General features: G+C 48.8%; 1 protein-coding gene and 1 long non-coding RNA gene across 4 annotated transcripts in view; one reads left to right on the top strand and one right to left on the bottom strand.

Moving 5' to 3' along the window:
- The window catches only part of POMT2 (protein O-mannosyltransferase 2), a 53,497-nt gene extending 35,016 nt beyond the window's left edge, over positions 1–18,481 (top strand). Inside the window, exon 22 of one of the 3 annotated variants that reach the window (XM_080978031.1) lies at positions 16,843–18,481. In XM_080978031.1, the coding sequence (XP_080834157.1) occupies positions 16,843–16,867 (25 nt within the window). In that variant the 3' untranslated portion in view covers positions 16,868–18,481. Of the gene's footprint in view, positions 1–6,784; positions 6,986–16,842 lie in introns of those variants that run through there. The other 2 variants (XM_080978030.1, XM_080978034.1) reach the window with 2 other exon arrangements.
- Positions 14,727–18,051, bottom strand: LOC308462687. The gene is made up of 3 exons (XR_013979256.1): positions 17,942–18,051; positions 16,774–16,924; positions 14,727–16,266 (listed from the first exon to the last, which is right to left on the bottom strand). It is a non-coding gene; the product is annotated as an uncharacterized lncRNA (long non-coding RNA).
- Positions 18,482–19,270: the final 789 nt, after the last annotated feature.

Below are 19,270 nucleotides of genomic sequence, written 5' to 3' on the forward strand. Positions count from 1 at the left end.
TAGCATCTGACTTGAAGCTAGCTAGCTAGTTTATTTATTTGTTTTAGACCTTTTTATGCATCCCTTCATATTGGATTTCAGGACAGTGAACAGCATAGAGCAGATCCAGAGGGGAAAAACAAAAAGAGGAGACAAAACATTAGTGCATACTAACACTTGCTTGATTAAATTTATAAAATATGTCAGTATGCCTAACTAATAAAAAAAAAATGTGTTTGCTTGGAGCTAAATGACAGCATCATTGAAGCCAGGCAAACTTATTTGGGGGTCCTACTACTGTGAGAGCCTTTGTTTTTGCACCTCTTCAACCTTCAACCTTCCTCTCGACCGTTTCCTCGCTCCCCGATGGAGGCGTGGCCAATCCTGACTCATGTCCTCCCACTGGCAGTGCGCCGCCTGATCCCGATGCCTGGGACTCCTCCCCCCTACTGCACTCTGGTGTGGACGCTGGTCCTGATTTCCAACTGCTGCTCTCTGAGTCCCCTCTGGCCCCTTCTTCCTGGGGTGTCCCCCTAGGCACCCCCCTTGCTCTGACCATGGGAGCCCCTTTCTGTGAATCTTCCGATTCGCTGGAAAGACTCAGAGACCTCGGACCGCTGTCATCGCTAACATTTCCTTCGGACTCCTCCCCCTCGCTCTCTATTTCCTCCCTTTCCTGTGCCTCTGCTCCTGAACCCCTGACATCCATCCCCCCCTCGAAGCCCCCCCTTCCCCCCTCCCCTCCTTCAGGTGTGGGTACTGGGTGCTCCATTGTTGTGGGGGTGAGTGCCGGATACAGTTCGTCCCCCGTGGCGTGCATCCAGCCGGATAAGTCCGGCTCGTCCTCCGTGCTCTCGCCGACCTCAATTTCCTCTGCTTCCATCTCTTTGCCGCCGTGCTCGAACCCAAGGTCCTCCCCCAACACGTCCATGTCCGTCTCTCCCCCGGTCTCCTCCGGGGACGTTGCCTGCCAAGGACCCCCCAGCCACTTCCTGCGCCACTGCTCCTCTGGTCGATCGTCCCACCAATAGGAACGGTCTGAGGCAGACCCCGAGGGTGATCCCTCCGGGGAACGTGTTTCTAGTGCCGGTTCCTCGGCCGAGGTGAACCCCTGGAATGTGCTGGCTGAAAATGTGGGTGTGAAAAGCCAGTCGTCGAAATACTCGGCTGGCATGGGCCTGTGTGGGAAAAGGGCATGAAACTCGTCCTTGAGAAGAGGTTCGTCCAAGGCATAGTCTGGCACCCAACTGTTGGCGCTGGCCGGGGTACCTTCTCTGGCGAGAAGATATTCTACTCCCTCTTCCCCCCATCTCGAGTCTAAAATCTCTGTGACCTCGTTGACGGGTTCCCGCCTTGGCGACCCCCCCCTTGTGGGCGTCTCCCTGAACGGGTCTGGTGCCGTGCCTGGCTCCTGAAATCTATGAGGTGCTTTGTAGGGCGTGAGCACTGATCTATGGAAAACTGGGTGCATTCTGGATCCCTCCGGCAGTGTCAACCGGAAGGCCACTGGATTGACCTGTGCCTCGACTTGGTAAGGTCCTAGCTGCTTATGCCCTAGCTTCTTCTTCGCTAACGATCTGGCCGGCACTGCCTGGGCTGCTAACCAAACCCAGTCTCCCACCTGTATGTCTTCCCCAACCCTTCTGTGCTTGTCAGCCTGCAGTTTGTATGCGTGCTTTGCTAGTTCTAACTGCCTCCGAAGCTGTTCGTGAACCTCCTGCAACTCTGATGCTAAGGCTTCCGCTGCCTGTGGCTCCCCCTCCCCCGCTCTCGCTAATCCCGGGAAGGTTCTGGGATGCCTCCCGTTGTTGGCGAAGAACGGTGTCACCCCCGTGGACACGTGCTTCGTGTTGTTGTAGGCGAACTCAGCGAGCGGCAGGTAGTCCACCCATGTTGCCGGCTGCCGATTTGCGTAGCATCGCAGGTACTGCTGCATGATGGCGTTGACTCGCTCCGCTTGTCCGTTCGTCTGCGGGTGTCTCGCCGACGCTAGGTTGATCTTGACGTTCAGGAAACCCATCAGCTTCTGCCAGAAGTTCGAGATGAACTGTCGCCCCCGGTCGGACAGGATAGACCGTGGCAGACCATGAACCCTGAACACGTGGTCTATGAACAGTTTGGCGGTCTGTTCCGCCGTGGCCACCTTCGCACACGGAATGAAGTGGGCCATTTTGGTGAACATGTCCACCACCACTAGCACTGCCGTCTTGCCCCTCGAGCTGGGTAGATCCGTGACAAAGTCCAGGGCCACCCTCTCCCACGGTTCGAGCGGTGTCTGCAGCGGTTCGAGCAGTCCCGCCGGCGGTTTGTGCACTGACTTGGCCCTTTGGCAGGTGTCGCACCTCGAGACGTAATCCGCGACTTCCCCCCGCATCTTGGGCCACCAAAAATCTCTGGCTACTAATTCTACCGTCTTCTCTTTGCCAAAGTGCCCGGCGGTGGGTGCGTCGTGCAACTGCTGCAGTACTTTCGCGCGGAGGTCGTCTCCCGGTACGTAGAGGGCCCCTCTGCGGATGAGCAATCCGTCGCGTATCTGGAACTCGTCGTCCTCCGCCGTGCCCCTGTGCACCTCCTCCATCTTGGCTTGTGCGAAGGGGTCCTCCTGCAGTGCTCGACGTACAGCATCCAGGTCCACGGTTGCTGAAGCGCACTCCCACGCTTTCGGTGCGAAAATGTGCTTGGCCGCTGCTGGTGCCGCCTCCTCGAGGTATTGCGGCTTTCTGGACAGTGCATCCGCCATGATGTTGTTGTCGCCTGGGATGTACTCTATCCTGAAGTCGAAATCCGCAAAGAACTCCGCCCATCGTATGTGCCTCTGGTTCAGGAACCTTGCCGTGCGCCAGTACTCCAGGTTTTTATGGTCCGTGCGGACCTGCACTGTGTGTTTGGCTCCAATGAGGAAGTGCCGCCACGCCTTGAATGCTGCATGAATGGCCAGCAACTCCCTGTCCCAGATGGTGTAGTTCTGCTCTGACTTGCTGAGCTTCCTGGAGTAGAAGGCACACGGTCTCCAGTCCCCATGCGGGTCTTGCTGCAACAGTACTGCTCCCACGGCTCTGTCTGAGGCGTCCGTTTCAACCCTCATCGGTCTGCTGGGATTCACATGCAGTAGCTGCTCTTCGGACGAGAAGAGACGCTTGAGTTTCTGAAAGGACTGCTCCGCTTGCTCCGTCCAGATGAACTTCTTCTTCTTGGAGCTGAGCGTGTCGGTAATGGCCGCCGTCTGCATCGCGAACCCCTTGATGAACTTGCGGTAAAAGTTGGCGAAACCGACAAACCGCTGGACCTCCTTCCGATTGCGCGGGCTCTTCCAGTCCAACACTGAGCGAACCTTGGCGCTGTCCATGGCGAGCCCCTTGTCCGACAACTTGTAGCCCAGGAAATCTACCTCCTTCATGTCGAACTGGCACTTCTCCAGCTTGGCGTACAGCCTGTGCTCCTGCAGTCTCTGCAGAACTTCCTTGACGTCTCCCTCGTGGGTCTCCTCTGATTCTGAAAATATCAGGATGTCGTCCAGGAAGCAGACGCATTTCTTGTAGAGGAGACCCGCCAATACGTGATGCATGAAGGCTTGAAAACAGTGGGAGCCATTTTGTAATCCAAAGGGCATAACTCTGTATTCATAGGTGCCCAGGGGCGTGAACATGGCAGTCTTCCATTCGTCGCCCTCCCGTATGCGAATCAGGTTGTACGCCCCTCGCAGATCCAACTTTGTGAAAACGCGTCCTTTCCTCACCGTTGCGAGCAGGTCATCTATCTTGGGCATGGGAAAGGCTGTGGGCTTGGTTTTCGAGTTCAAAATTCTATAGTCCACCACAAGCCTTTTTTGGGGCGTGTCCTTCTTCTTCACAAAGAATACAGGACTGCCCCCCACTGCCTTCGACTCCTGGATGAAACCGCGCTTCAAGTTGAGGTCTATGAACTCCCTGAGTTCCTGCAGCTCGTCTTCAGACATGGAATACAGTTTCCCGGTTGGCAGCGTCGCCCCTGGCAGGAGGTCAATCTTGCAGTCATAGGACCTGTGGGGAGGCAGCTTGTCCGCTTCCTTCTCGCAGAAAACCTCCAAAAACGCTGCGTACTTGAGTGGCACTGCTTGCAGCGTGCCTAATTGTAGCTGCGGGTCATCCTCTTCCCCTTCCGGGCTAGGCAGAATGCAATGTTCCGCACAGTATGAGGAGCCGAAGGTCAGTTGTCGCTGGTACCACGCCAATGCTGGGCTGTGCCTGTGCAGCCAACTCATGCCTAATACTATAGGCGTGTCCGACAGTTGGGTGACATTGAAGCTGATGACTTCTCGGTGATTCCCAATTTGCATCACCATCGGAGGCGTTTGCTGCACCACCTGCCCCCCCAGCAATTCCCTGCCATCCACCGTGACAACCTTCAGAGGCAGCGTGGCTGGCAGGAGTGCTATGTTGTGCTCTTGAATGAAATCCAGTCCTATGAAGTCTGCGTTACTACCAGAGTCAATGGTAATCGGCACTTCCATAGTGAGTCCATTGGGTAGTTGGAGCGATGCTGTGAGCTGCACCACTGGTTTGGGCGGGAGGGGGTCTGTGGGCTGCAAAATCTCTGGGGATGGCTTCATTGACTTGTCTGGCTGGGCCCCAGTGCCTCTTCCTCCAACCAGACTCTGTCGTTTCCCTGCTGTGGTTCTCTCTGCTGAGTTGCGTCTGTTACTGTTGCTGAGGCTGCAGTGTGCTTGTGGAGCCTCTGGGGACACTCTTTCGCCACGTGCTGAGCACTGTCGCAGATGTAGCACTTCCTGTTCCCTCTAGGAGGCTTCGCTTTGACTGCTCCCGGTGTTAGGGCTCTGGTTGCTGACTGAGCCCTGGCGCCTCCAATTTCCATCGGTTCCTCTCCCCCTCCCTGCGGAGGTGTGGATTGCGCACGCGCTGCATCCTTGGGAAAGAGGGGAGGTGCTCTCACTGGCGTACGTCCCCAACGTCCTTCTTCTCTGTTCCATGGACGTTCTTCCAGACGCACCCCAATTTGCAGCGCCCGCCGGACAACCTCCTGAGTGCTCTTTGGTCTCTCCCCCCTTGCAATCTCATCTTTCACATTTGCATTCAAGCCTTCCCAAAAAAGGTCTCTGGCTGGGGCAGAATCCTTCTCCCATCCCAGCGCATGGACTAATGCAAAAAAGCGGGAATGGTACTGCCTTACACTGGCTCTGCCTTGTTTGAGCCCATGTATGTCTTTTCTGGCGATATCAATGTCTATATTTGATAAAAAACACGAATCCATCGCTTTAATGAATGCATCCGCATTTTGGAGCGCCGGATCCTTATCTCTCCACAGATTGCGCAGCCACGCTTTAGCTTCCCCATGCAAATGGGACAAGATAAACCCCACCTTCTCTTGCTCATCTCTAAAGTCTTTATCCAGCAGTTCCAGCGCAAACAGCACGTCTGCTCGGAAGTTAGGGTACTGCTGCAAATTCCCATCGAAATGAGATACCAGGCTGCCTCCTCTTTTCCCCAGCCCAATCCCCTCTGATTTGGGTCTCGGTTGCCCCTGCTTAGCAAGCACTTCCAACCTGGCTTGGAGATCCCTGCAGGCGGCAGCCGCTTCCTCTTCCCTTTTCCTGGATGCGAGTACCTCCGCGTTGAGTTGTGTCACTGCATCTTGCAGGGCTGCTAGTTGCTGTTCTGTAGTCATCTTGCCTGACTTTTGTGAGCTCGCGAAGCACCAATCTTCTTCCCTCGCTGCGTCCACTCACGTTACGAGGTTTTTGGTGCAAAACTTTTGGAGGGATGGAGCTTACTGTCAGAGCTGGCTCCAGGTCCCAGCTCACAGAGGACCAACGCTAGCCGGCAGTAATGTACAAAAGTCTTTATTGAAGTACAGTCTCCATTTTCAAGCCGCAGCGCCCCAGCTCTACGTCTAGGGGTTAGATCGGCGAAGCTCCATCTGAGTCTCCGCCCCCTGTACACCAGTTTAAGATTCTAGCCTTACTCCACCTCTTCCGTCTCTCCTTTCTCCTCTGGGTCCTGCTACCCCCCGGGGTCCCTTCCTTCCTGGATTCTTCTGACGCTGACGTTGACCCCCCTGACTCCTCCCCCTCTTTTCGGCGGGCTTTGGGACCTGGCTCCCTATCCGGGCTGCCAACTGCGCCGCCCTCCTGTACATTTGAACTTGGCGCGCGCGCCCAGCCTTCAACCTTCCTCTCGACCGTTTCCTCGCTCCCCGATGGAGGCGTGGCCAATCCTGACTCATGTCCTCCCACTGGCAGTGCGCCGCCTGATCCCGATGCCTGGGACTCCTCCCCCCTACTGCACTCTGGTGTGGACGCTGGTCCTGATTTCCAACTGCTGCTCTCTGAGTCCCCTCTGGCCCCTTCTTCCTGGGGTGTCCCCCTAGGCACCCCCCTTGCTCTGACCATGGGAGCCCCTTTCTGTGAATCTTCCGATTCGCTGGAAAGACTCAGAGACCTCGGACCGCTGTCATCGCTAACATTTCCTTCGGACTCCTCCCCCTCGCTCTCTATTTCCTCCCTTTCCTGTGCCTCTGCTCCTGAACCCCTGACAGCGGGGATAGGCGGGAACACTATGGGATCCCTTTGCACAAGGGGTTGAGAAGAACCACCCCAATGCCACTTCCCAGAGCCCCATTTGCAGTAGGAAGGGAACTGCTGAGCCTTCCATTCCCAACTCACAGAGCTGGTGCAGAAGGATGTCAGGGCTGAAGCTATCAAAAGCTGTGAAGAGATCAAGGAGGGTCAACAGGGTTGTGCTCCCGCTGTCTCTCATCAGAAGTTAGCCACTGGCAAAAAAATTGATCCATTTTTGTTTTTCCTTACCAGACAGGAATTCACAGCAGTACCCGGAAGAAAGACAAGAATGGTCTTCAGATACTAAATGGCAAGGAGCGTCCATCCCATTTTTGTTCCTTTCTGCTACAGGAATTGAGCTGTTAAGGCCTTCCTGGGCCAACACAGTTAGGTCTTTTCCTCCTCTTAAAAAAACCACAGGCTACACCAGGCATAGGCAGACTCGGCCTTCCAGATGTTTTGGGACTACAGTTCCCATCATCCCTGACCACTGGTCCTGTTAGCTAGAGATCATGGGAGTTGTAGTCCCAAAACATCTGGAGGGCCGAGTTTGCCTATGCCTTGGCTACTCTAAAGGTTTCTTATTAAAGCTAAGCATATTAAGGAACCTTTGATTTTTTCCATTGAAATCAATGGGATGTTAATGCGCTTAACACTGGCCGGATTGTGCCCAGTGTATATCAGTTTCAAGGTATAAGATACCTAAGGCACACTTTGGTCAGAGATGTTACAGCATCAGGAAAATTAAAGTCTGCTCTGCTGACTGCATTTTCTTCTTACAGTGGTACCTCGCAAGACGAATGCCTCGCAAGACAAAAAACTCGCTAGACGAAAGGGTTTTTTGTTTTTTGAGCTGCTTCGCAAGACGATTTTCCCTATGGGCTTGCTTCGCAAGACGGAAACGTCTTGCAAGTTTGTTTCCTTTTTCTTAACACCATTAATACAGTTGCGACTTGACTTCGAGGAGCAACTCATAGAACGCGGTGTGGTAGCCTTTTTTGAGGTTTTTAAAGACTTTGGTGATTTTTGAAGCTTTTCCAAAACTTTCCCGACACCGTGCTTCGCAAGACGAAAAAACTTGCAAGACGACAAAACTCGCGGAACGAATTAATTTCGTCTTGCGAGGCACCACTGTACATAGTTGATGAACAGGGTCTTTAAATCAAATAGAATGAAGGTAAGTAATGAAATGGTTGAAATATGCAAAGTGTTTGGGTACCGGACAAATGGTTTCATGTAGGTCCGTCCTACTGATGCCTGGAATAAAACCCATAGAGTTCTTCATTTGATTCCCTTGGCTGAGTCATGCAGTGCTGCCCTTTTGACTTTCATTTTGTAAAGTAGTCCCTAGCTGCCAGGGCAGAAGGGGAAGAAATGGAGGCAGTGAGAGATTTTACTTCCTTGGGCTCCATGATCACTGCAGATGGTGACAGCAGTCACGAAATTAAAAGATGCCTGCTCCTTGGGAGAAAGGCGATGGCAAACCTAGACAACATCTTGAAAAGCAGAGACACCACCTTGCCAACAAAGGTCTGTATAGTAAAAGCCATGGTTTTCCCAGTAGTGATGTATGGAAGTGAGAGCTGGCCCATAAAGAAGGCTGATTGCCGAAGAATTGATATTTTGAACTGTGGTGCTGGAGGAGACTTTTGAGAGTCCCATGGACTGCAAAAAGATCAAACGTATCCATTCTTAAGGAAATCAGCCCTGAGTGCTCACTGGAAGGACAGATCATGAAGCTGAAGCTCCAATACTTTGGCCACCTCATGAGAAGAGAAGACTCCCTGGAAAAGACCCTGATGTTGGGAAAGATTGAGGGCACAAGAAGAAGGGGACGACAGAGGACAAGATGGTTAGACAGCGTTCTCGAAGCTACAAACATGAGTCTGACCAAACTGCGGGAGGCAGTGGAAGATAGGAGTGCCTGGCGTGTTCTGGTCCATGGGGTCACGAAGAGTCGGACACGACTAAACAACTAAACAACAACAACAGCTGCCAGGGCATTAGGAGACATTTAGGTTCACACTCCGTTCAGTGCAAAGGAAAGTCTTAACATGGCCTGGTTTTTTTTAATGGCAATGTTCTTGCATGGCTCAGATCCTTTGAGGTCATTATTGCTGCCCCACTGGTTTCCCCTTTAGCTTGATGGCAAGAGGAAAACGGTCCATTTGTAGCCCTTATCATTTATGTAAAATATTGTTAACCTCAACAAGCCTTTCTGCTGCTTGTTATGCAATCACATTTGAGAGTAGCTTTGCTATATTGTGGCCTGCAGGGGATGAGCAGGAGAAGTTCTGTGAGCTCCTTTTTTCTTAGCCTGAGAGTGATATGGAGAAAGAACTGTCGTGTTGTCTCATTCCTATCGCTAGGGAAGAGAGGGTGGGGGACCCAGCCTGTGAAACTGGCATAAAGATGAGCAAAGAGACTAGGGGAGCTTGATCAGAACCGCATTATTCATGAAGATATTCAGAAGTTGAATTTTTGAAATGGAAAGCAGTCTGGAGGGGGTTTGTTTTAATTACTCCAAAGTGCAATTGCAAAGATGGGAACCAGAAATCATCATGGTGCACTGAGGTCTCAAGCCGGAGCTTTGAGCAGGATAGAAGCTACTTAGTGCAGAAGCAAAGCATAGAACAGCCTTCCCCAACCTAGTGCCCTTGAGATGTTTTGGACTGCAGCCCCAGCCCCAGCATGCATGGCTAATAGTCAGGGATGAAGGGAATTGTTTTCGTTGTTGGCATCCATCTGTCTCGAGAGACAACGGCGTGCACCTCTGGGGGTGAAGTCAAACGGCTGCAGTGTGTATGGAGCTCCTGGGCTGCTCAGATGACAAAATCCCACTCTTGGCCTCAATGATGTGGTCCAACAAAATCTGGAAGGCATCAGATTAGGAAGGCTCATGTAGAGGTAGACTTGTCCGTAGTCATAGTGACAAGAACACAATTTATAAGTGGTTTCTTGTTCTCAGCCTGTCTGCAACAGCACCCTGCTGTAGCAATTTGCGAGGCACTTTAGGGACAAAATGGCTCAGATTTGGACAGAGTTGAATTACAGTTAGAGCAAGTCCATTGGCTAGGAATGCCTATTTCCAGCTACAGCTGGTTCACCACCTACAGCCCCTTTCGAACAGGGATAACTTGGCCATGGTCCTCCATGCTTTGGTAACTTACAGATTGGGATATTTCAAGGTGTTCTACATGGGGTGCCCTTGCAGACAATTTGGAAACTTCAGCTGGTTCAAAAAGCAGTGGCCAGATTACTGGCCATAACCAGGGCTGGCCCACCCACAAGGCCAGGTGAGGCAACCTGAGCCTACGATAAAAGGGTTTCCAGCATTACACTCCCAAGAGGGTCTTTCTTCTCCCATAGATGCAACCTAGGATCCAAACAGACATGAGTCATTGTGCCCGGCCTCCTTTCTGCTCCCCTGTCACATAACTCCTCCCCAAGCTTCTAACTCACATCACTGCACTCATTTTGAAAGGCCCCACTCATTTTGCCGTCTCACACAGTGTTCCCTTTGATGCTTTGTATCCTCCTAATGGCTCAGCCTAAAGTTGTCACCTTACACAGAAGCCAGCTTGGCTGAATTGGCCCTTAAAACATGCTGATTCCACAGGATTAGCATTGTCCAGCACACAGGTTAATGCAGCTCTGGCCTAATGCTCATGAGTCTATTACACTGGTTCTGGGTTATTTCCCAGTTGTAATACTCCAAACATTGATTAAGTTCTAAGACCTATTAGACCCAGGAATTTAGGGTGTCTAGCACATAGCTGCCAACTTATAGATTTGAAAATAAGGGACCAGCAGCCTCGAAAATAAGGGATCAGCAGCCAAAATAAGGGATTTTAGTCAGCTGAAATACGAAGTTAAAAGGGACCAGATAATTTGGGAGAGCAACGCCGGTTTTTAGCCCTTCGTTTCCAGAGGTTGCTGCTCAAGAAACTAGCTGATGAAACACTGCAATTAAATAACTACAAGGAGCAACCACTTTTCGCGCAAAACGAAGTCCAAGCTACGAAGATGCTGCTGCAGTTCTGTATCTTTTCTCTCGTGCTCCATCTGCAGCTCTCAGTTCCATCAGGCGGGGCGGGAGGAGGGGGGGGAAATAGCGCCCGAAGTAAACCCGCAGATCAGACCATCTATGCTAGTCTACCACTACAGATCTATGGGAGAAGTGCTTGCGGTCCTTCCTCCGCTTTCCCCCTCAATGGTTAGCCCTTGGAACACCTGCCTGCGCCTCTGCCTCCGCCTCCTCCTCCTCTCTCTGAACTGCTTTCTCTATGGTTTCCCTCGCTCTCTTCTCAAGGCTCCTCAGCAATTCATAGGCCGTGCCAGGCTGCCCATCTCACCCGGGTCCTTCGGCGGCGCAGCCGCAGTATGGCCTAGCGGCGGCGGTGACGACGGGCAGAGGGGAGGGCCCAGGCAGAGAAGCTCAATTCGGCAGCTGCGAGGAGGATGACGGCAGAAGGGCCCAAGGCTCCCGCCAGTCCCGGCGGGAAGGGGCTCCCGGGGGCCGAGGCTGGTGAGAGGAGGCCAGAGGGGGGCGGGCCAGGCAGCCAAGCAACACAGTTGGAGCCTCCCTCCTCCCTGGCAGGCAGGGAGGGAGGGAGAGGAGCTGCTTCCTTTGAAACCCGGGAAATTTAAGGGACATCATCAATAAGGGACAGCAGCGGGACACGGCGCTGGGATAAGGGAGTTTCCCACCAAATAAGGGACGGTTGACAGCTATGGTCTAGCACCCACCAACTCCTAACAGTATTCTAAACCACAACATTCTGATTGAAATGTTCATTGTTGAAATGTTGAATACTTACCTCTACAGTTTTCTTACGTGTGTCCAAAGCTAGCGAGAGATGTTCTTTTTAGGACGCCATCCTATGCTTGTTTACTGCTAAATCCCACTATTAATTCTACTTGCCAGGTAAGTATGCATAGGACTGCAGCCAAGCAGAGTAATCTGAATTAAGTTTGCTTGAAATTAAGCCCCTCTTGGTTCAGTTATGTTTACATTCTTGTGAGTGGATTTAGGAATGCAGCCTTGCAGTACAATCTTGTGCTAGGAGTAAGCTCCATTGAATTAGATTGGCACTTACTTCCAAGCAAATATACATAGGCTTATGCTGTTACATTAGAGTGTGCTGTAGTGAGCTTAACTTTCCCCAGATTGTGGCATGTGGACTGAGCCTTACAATAGAAAGCAGGTGTGGGATTCTACCAGTAACCAGCTTACCGCTACAGGTGTTAATGCAAACAGCCTAGCTTCACCAAACTGTAATGAATGAACAATACATGTCTAGAAGTATCTGATACCATGACTTGGCATCAGCTTTGGAGGCTGGGAGTCTAGTGCTCCGTAGCAGGAGAAAGTCCAGTGTATCAAAATCCTACTTTGTATATTCCGAGGCGAGGCCTGGTAAAGCGCCAAGGCTGAGGCCTTCTTCCATTAGCCTGTTTAACACGAAGTCAGATAAGGTTACGTAACAAGCCATTTGGGGGTGATGCTGTCATAGGTTCCAAGATGCTGGAAGGTTTTGGAGCATGCAAGTGTGTTCTGAGACCCTTCCACAATGTCTGCAGGTTGCATTGCCTGCTTGAATGCTCACTGAAAGGTGGGACAAGAGAGGTGTTTGCTTTGCTTATGACAATTCCCTTTAGGTCACCCTCATCCTGTCAGTACAACGGCAGCCATAGAAACTCCTCTGACACCAGACTAACAGGGAGCAAGTCTGCTCTATATGCAGCGGAGAGAGAGACTGGGGCTGTCAAGCTCCTCTGGCACTTGTGTGCCTGGCAACGTGCTCATCTGTCATCTCCTGGGTGATGCTACATGCTGCCCTGAAGGTCTAATCGGCTCTCAGCCTTGACCCTCCTGCTGCGTGGGTTTGTTTCTGGCTATTGCTTTTTTGCTTTTTATTTTTTTTTAATCTGGAGCTTGGCAGACTTGTTTATAAGAGGGAGGAGAGGCATTATCCCTGCCTTTTCGAATATGAAATGGAAATGCCACTGCATGGAGCTTTTAAGTGGCAGTTCTGAAGTCTTCCTGGTTGTGCTCCCACACCCCAAAATGAAGCTAAAGTGTGACAATCAAGGGGCATCTGTCAAAGTGGCATAGCCCTAGCTGAGAAATCTCCTTAGAGTAGAACAACACATTGAAAGAAGACGAGCTTCTCCCATCTTCCTGGTAAAAGGGGTCATTAAGTCAGGGTGACCAAGGTGGCCTCCAGATGTTGGACTGCACCTCACATTGTCTCTGCTGATGGGTTGATGGGAGTTGTAGTCTGGCAACATCTGGAGGGCACTACATCGGCTAAACCCTGCATTATGTTAATTTCATTTGTGTGTTTCCCTGGCCCTGCCTCACATTGATTGTCTGTTGGGGTAGGAAACATGAAGAGTAATATCTCCTCATGCAGAACTGAGGAGAGGGGAGAGAAAGACCTGGATGGCATGGTGGCAGCCCTGTATCTTTTCCAATATCTAATTCTGCCTGGAGGGGATTTCATGCCTTCGTCACCTGGGTTCTGAAGACACTTTGCACAGCGGTGCAGTGTCCTCGCCTTGCCCAGTGCACTTAACAGCCGGCCTGAGGCCTCCATGTAAAAGTTCAAGTTCATTCCTCAAAGTGAAATGTTCCTTTTGCATGTATGTCCCTTTTTAATAATTCATTGGTCAGGCATTCCACCACCATGCAAAGAGGATTCCTAGTTCAGGGTAGAAGTCTAAGAGAATGATCTTTATTATTTGCTGAGTGACTCGTCCCCAAGTTCATACTGGCTCAGGCCAGGCTGCAAATAATGTCTTGCTACTGCCAGCGCTTTTTTTCCTTAAAAAAATGTTTAGGGGTACTCTCATTTTGACTCAAGAAAATCACCCTTTTATAGTTCAAATCGGGGAAAATAAATACAGTAAATGGACAAAAGTACAAAGAAGATGCATTACCTCATATTACACAGCTGACAGCTCACAGTAACCTCCACATTGGCATGAGGTTGTGTGCCTTCCCAATTCCTCTGTAAAACATCACACATCCACATTCCACACTGCTTCACACATTAAACGCTCACTTCTGTCTGAGACTCAGGAAACGCCAGGAAAGGAAATGAAGCCGCCATCGGAGGTGGTAACAATGAAACTGACCAATCACAGTGCTAGAGTCCAACTCCTCCTTCACACATTAAACACTCACTTCCGTCTGAGACTCAGGAAACACCAGGAAAGGAAATGAAGCCGCCATTGGAGGTGGTAACAATGAAACTGACCAATCACAGTGCTAGAGTCCAACTCCTCCTTCACACATTAAACACTTGCTTCTGTCAGACTCAGGAAACACCGCGACAGGAAATGAGGCCGCCATCGGGGGTAGCAATGGAACTGGCGATTCACTGTGCTAGAGAAGAAACTTTGTTCTTAATAGTTTCTTCTGTTAGATTCACAAAATGTTTAGGGGTATGCGTACCCTCAGGAAAAAAGCACTGGCTACTGCTATGTAGGCAGAGCCGTTAGGAGAGCAGGCTCAGAAAAGAGCAAAGAGCCCAAGTTATGAAGGATGTTGCTCAGCGCAGCAACTGGGAGAGAGCTTCTGTGGCCAACTTCCTCATGACTTCACAAATAGCTGCATTTGTGCTTCCTGAAGTAACACCTATATAGCCCGCCAGCCTTGGAGATCTAATGAATCATAACCCCACTCCTTAGTACTAGCTTTTGCAAGATCTCTTCATATGAGAGTTATACCTGTTCACACTTGCTGGGATGATACTTACACTTCCTGTACTCACAGGAGTCCAGTTTATAACCCTCGAGTGAGTGAGTGAGTGAGTGAGTGAGTGAGTAAGTCAGGCATATCTCAACGTTCCTGGATCCAAGGGAGTAATATTATATACCTGAGGTCAACACCTGTGTGCTTGTCAAACAGCTAAAAAAGCTAGATGCTCTACAGACAGTCAAAAAAGAAAAAGAAAACAGACCTTGCCCAAATTGTCTTACCATCTAATGTAGATGCTTGTTGGTCATTCTCGGGCTACTGTGTCTCTCTCTTGCTTACATGATCATATATTCCAGAATCAAATAAAGACTAGCCAAAAGACCCAAACCTTGCCCTGGGATGTGGACTATCTTGCAACTCACTCCAGTTTTTGATTTAAATCTTAAATGGGCGAGCAGCTTGCAAGCTAAGGTGAGTTCACAGGTTAATTGATCATATAAATAGACAGTTGCCATAGCTGCTGGCAACGACCCTGAAAATGACAAAAGTATTAGCACTTCTATCTTGCTTACCTCAATGTATTGGCCCTGATCTGACTAAGAGTGATGGTGCTCATGCTGCATTTAAATAAGAGGGACAAGATGGTTGTGGCTACTTAGACCCCATTGATTTCAATAGGACTGAAGAGTGGCTAACTTCAGTTGGGTCAAGGCAGAAGTATTTATCATAAACCACACGGAGCACTTCAGTGAGGACATAAACTAGGTTTCTAAAGTACCTTCACTTTGAGATGAGTATAGCTGATCAGAGTTGTTCAGAGCAACCATCTGCCTTCTTGCAAAAGTACGGTAAGTGGTTTCTAGCTTTGCTACCAGCCTAAAACCCATGTTTCGAGATCCAAAGGAAAGACCGGCAACCTCAGTGCTCCAACTGCCAGGGCACAAAGTACACTGCAGGTAAGGCCGACTGTTACCTATCCATCCTTTGAATAAAACAGACTAAGAGACTTGTACCTCCAAATATGGATGGCCTACATATGGCCCGGAGCATCTGGCTTCTTCCCTGATGCTTTGTGTCCCTAGCCACCCCGCCCCCTTCTCCTCCAACTTGAGGATGTGCCTACCCAGCCAACACACTGCCACTTTGCATGGAATAACTGCCAAGTTGTATACCCTTGACCGAAGAACGGCACACTCCTATCTGGGATGGTCGTCCTCTTCCACCGAGCACGCAACTTCAGGAGGGACGCACATGTAGCGGTGAGGGAGGAAGGGGACACCCACCTAGCCAGCCAGATCAGCCGAATCAACCCTGGCGATCAATGGGGTGACAGATGTCGCAGCCAGATCGCCCTCACATCCAACTGCCAAGTCTGAAACAGTGGTACCTTGCTTGGCATTAGCAGAGGATAAGGTGCTGCTTTGGACTTGGCTGCTTCTGGCAGGTATCCTGTGAGGATGAGAGAATATGCCAGCTCCGATATTCTGCAGCTGCACTGATCGGTGCCTGGTCCAAGGATGTGTTGCATGGTTCAGGCGAAAGAAGGCACACACATACCTTGACCAGCTTCTAATCTATTTGCAGACCATGCCTCCTTGACTTTGCATTTGGCAACCCCCAAAAAACGAACACAAAGCAGATAGAAAATAGATGAAACCCTTAGAAATTAAGCTTGATCAGATTTGTAAAGCTGCCGTTCTGCACGAAGGATTTTAATTTAATGCCCCGGTAATTTGTAATTACACACTGTAAAGTATTCTGAGTGGGTGGTTCAGGTGGTGGTGTACGCTTGCCACTTGCCAGGATCTACAAGGTGTGACCTGGAAATCTACAAACGCTTAGGGGCTGGCAATCTTTGAGAGGGGAGGAAGATGCTGACTTGAGCCAATGCCATTTGCAGGAGGTTTGTTTGATCGTCTCTGCTTACGGTCTTGGAGGTGAAATATCCATCAAAGAGATCAGAGAACTTTTAATATAGGCCATTTTGTGCTTCACATCCTGTGTAGGGCATACTCTCATTGTAGGCCTTAAGAGAAGGACAGAAGAATGATAAAAGACTGGACACCCCAAGTGAGGTGAGACTATGTAGTATCTACCCTAGACCCAGCTTAGAGAGGGACACAAAATGGCCATTGGAAATCACGTCATATGTTGCCATTTGTTTTCATAAGGTTATGTTCCTTCCCCCTGCTCTCAGGTGTATGAAATAAATCTGTCCCATTTTTAGGCTGGAAGAGGAAAAGCCAGATATCTGCTTGTTCTTAGTCTTGTAGCTTCTCATCGACCCTTTCCCCATTGAGCCAATAAATAACACTGTCAGAGGGGAAATTGGAGACCAGATATGGGACAGCACTAGCCAATGGGGTGCCTCTACAACAGTACCAAACAGGAGCAGTCCATCTGAGCTGTGAGAACTTTCATTTTGTGCCTTAAGACGCGCAACTGTCCATAACTTTTGCCACTTTTGGGGGTAGGGGAGCTGAAGTCTGCCCCAGGCATGGAAACAAATAGTTATAACACTCCTCTCACCCACCTCATCTCTTCCAAGATGCAAACTGTTTTGAGTGGAGGGACAGTGACGTTATCTCAGTGTTTTCCCCAGCTCTCAATATTCTTCCCGAATGTGAATGACATCTGCAACTAGAGCACATAGGAATGACACAACATATTCTGGTGAGATGTTCCTGAAAAGAAAATTGGATCAGCTGATTACTTTACTGTGGGGAAATTGAGCCCTTGAAATATGTATGCACTACAGTATTTGCAAGTGATAGTGCCAAGAGTATATTTTGTCATTTAAATTTGAGCATATTTTTTTTTGTAAAGAGTGAGAGGGAATGTGTGAATCTGCCACAATATGCAAGAGGTTTGTAGGTGCCTTCTTCACTTAGTACCTATTCTATTTCACAGGGCTGTTATGGGGACCAATTATAAAGTCCCTTGTGCAGTAAGAAGAGAAGTGCCTCAGCTGTTAGTTTTTGAATTAAAAACCTAAAATTTCTCTAGGTGGCCATTTGAGCTACTGACCTGATCCCAGACTCCGGATACAATCGTAAATGATGTGGATATCTGTTGGAGCTTCTCATTTCCTGTTTGTAAATAATAGAGATCAAAAGCTTTTCAAAGCCAGCTGCTGGCTTGTAATGAAAATAATAGTTTTGCTGTAGGGAAATGGAGCCATTTAAATGTTTGTGCTCCATTCACAATTCAAGGCACTACAAAGGTCATCAAGTCCCACTTCCTTCATTGCAGGAATCTCGTGTGTGTGTGTGTGTGTGTGTGTAAATATATATATATATATAGAGAGAGAGAGAGAGACAGAGAGAGATGTTAAATGGCTTTTAATAATGGTTTCTGGGTTACAAAAGTACATACAAACACAGGAATCTTTTGCCCAACGTGGAGCTCAAACTCTTGACCCTGAGATTAAGAGTCTCATGCTCTACCGACTGGTTGCTCTTACTCTGTATGAAATTTTCCACTCAGACTGTCATTTTTGATACTAAAGCACTGTGCTTCACTAGATAACACGAGAGGCTGTTGACCCTCTTGTAAATATATATGGGGTCAAGCTTCTATTTGCATATGAAATGGGAACATGCTGCCTTCATAATGCATTCCAACTTCCATTATGATTAGGAAGCCTAAGTGGATATTTTGTGCTTACTGATTCTGCTCTGTTTTATTTCTGAATTACCCACTTTGAGCCCTTGGGAAGGTGCCATGGTACAGAAGTTTGAATAAGGCTGTGTGCACAGTCCTGTTTACTCTGCATCCAGCTTGCTCCCACCAGTGGTTGGATAAGTGATGTATCCTGTCATTTTGTATGAAAAACTCAGGGTTTTTTATACGTTTTCCCCTAAGCCAAATTCAATCTGAACTGAGAAAAATAGCAACCCAGCTGTGTTTTAAGCTGCTAATGTGTACACAATCTAAATAAACAGTCCTTTAAAATAATCTGATTTGAGAGGGAGAGTAGCCAGTAGTTGACTACCTTGGTTCTTGGAACTGAGAATGGCTCTGAAATCTGACAATGCAAAGAAAGAGAAGTAATAAGAGAGACAGACAGACAGACAGACAGACAGACAGACCACCTTTTCATTTACCAAAGGAGTTCTCAAGGTAGCTAACAGCCTATGAGATACAATAAAACAAGCAACAATTAAATGTTAAACCAAAGCAGCACCAAGCAGGCCAATTAAAACAGGTTAGAATACAAAACTTAATGGAAAACAAAATGGTCTTACTCTAATAAATATGTAATGGCATTAGTGGATGGGTTGTTCAAACAGCTAGCCAAATTCCTTGTTTCAGACTTCCCCAACCTGGTGCCCTCCAGATGTTTTGACTACAACTCCCATCAGTCTCAGCTAGCACAGGTGACCTGCCTTGGAACAATGAGAGTTGTAGTCCAAAAAAATCTATAGGAGACCAAGTTGGCAAAGAATGCCATGTAGTTTCTGTACCTGCACCTTTTCATATACATTTGATGTGGGCAGGCTCAAGAATTTTTTGGTCTGCATCAACTGAGAATAATGTAAACTCTGATGCAACTAGGTTTTAAAATGGCACATTTGTCTTGGTAAAACCAATACACTTCCATGCAGGAGTTTGCAAGATTTTTAACATAACTTTTGCAAATATGATTCTCTTTCTCTGAAAATTTTTCCAGTCTTTCTTTTTGTTTAAATATTTTTGCCTGATTGCTTCCTCTGTCTAAAGCTGCATCCCTGGTGCCTGGAGCAACAGAACATTTTAAAGTAAGAGCTTTCACTTAATCTTAATGATAGAAGCTGAGGGCTTTGAATAGATTTGATGTAGTTTAAAAGCCATTATTAAATGCTTGCTTTGCCTTGTACAATGGGTTCTGTTTGCCTTAAATTAAATGTGTTGTAATGTTCCCATTTATATCTTCCAGGCATGTAGAGTACCCACACAATGATTGCACTGGGATTTATTTATTTTATTCTATATTTTTGGCCCACTTTTTGAGACATAAATCCTCTCCCATAGCAATTAAAATTCACTAC

Source organism: Podarcis pityusensis (assembly GCF_964106645.2).
Source record: "Podarcis pityusensis genome assembly, chromosome: 1".
NCBI classification, from domain to species: domain Eukaryota; kingdom Metazoa; phylum Chordata; class Lepidosauria; order Squamata; family Lacertidae; genus Podarcis; species Podarcis pityusensis.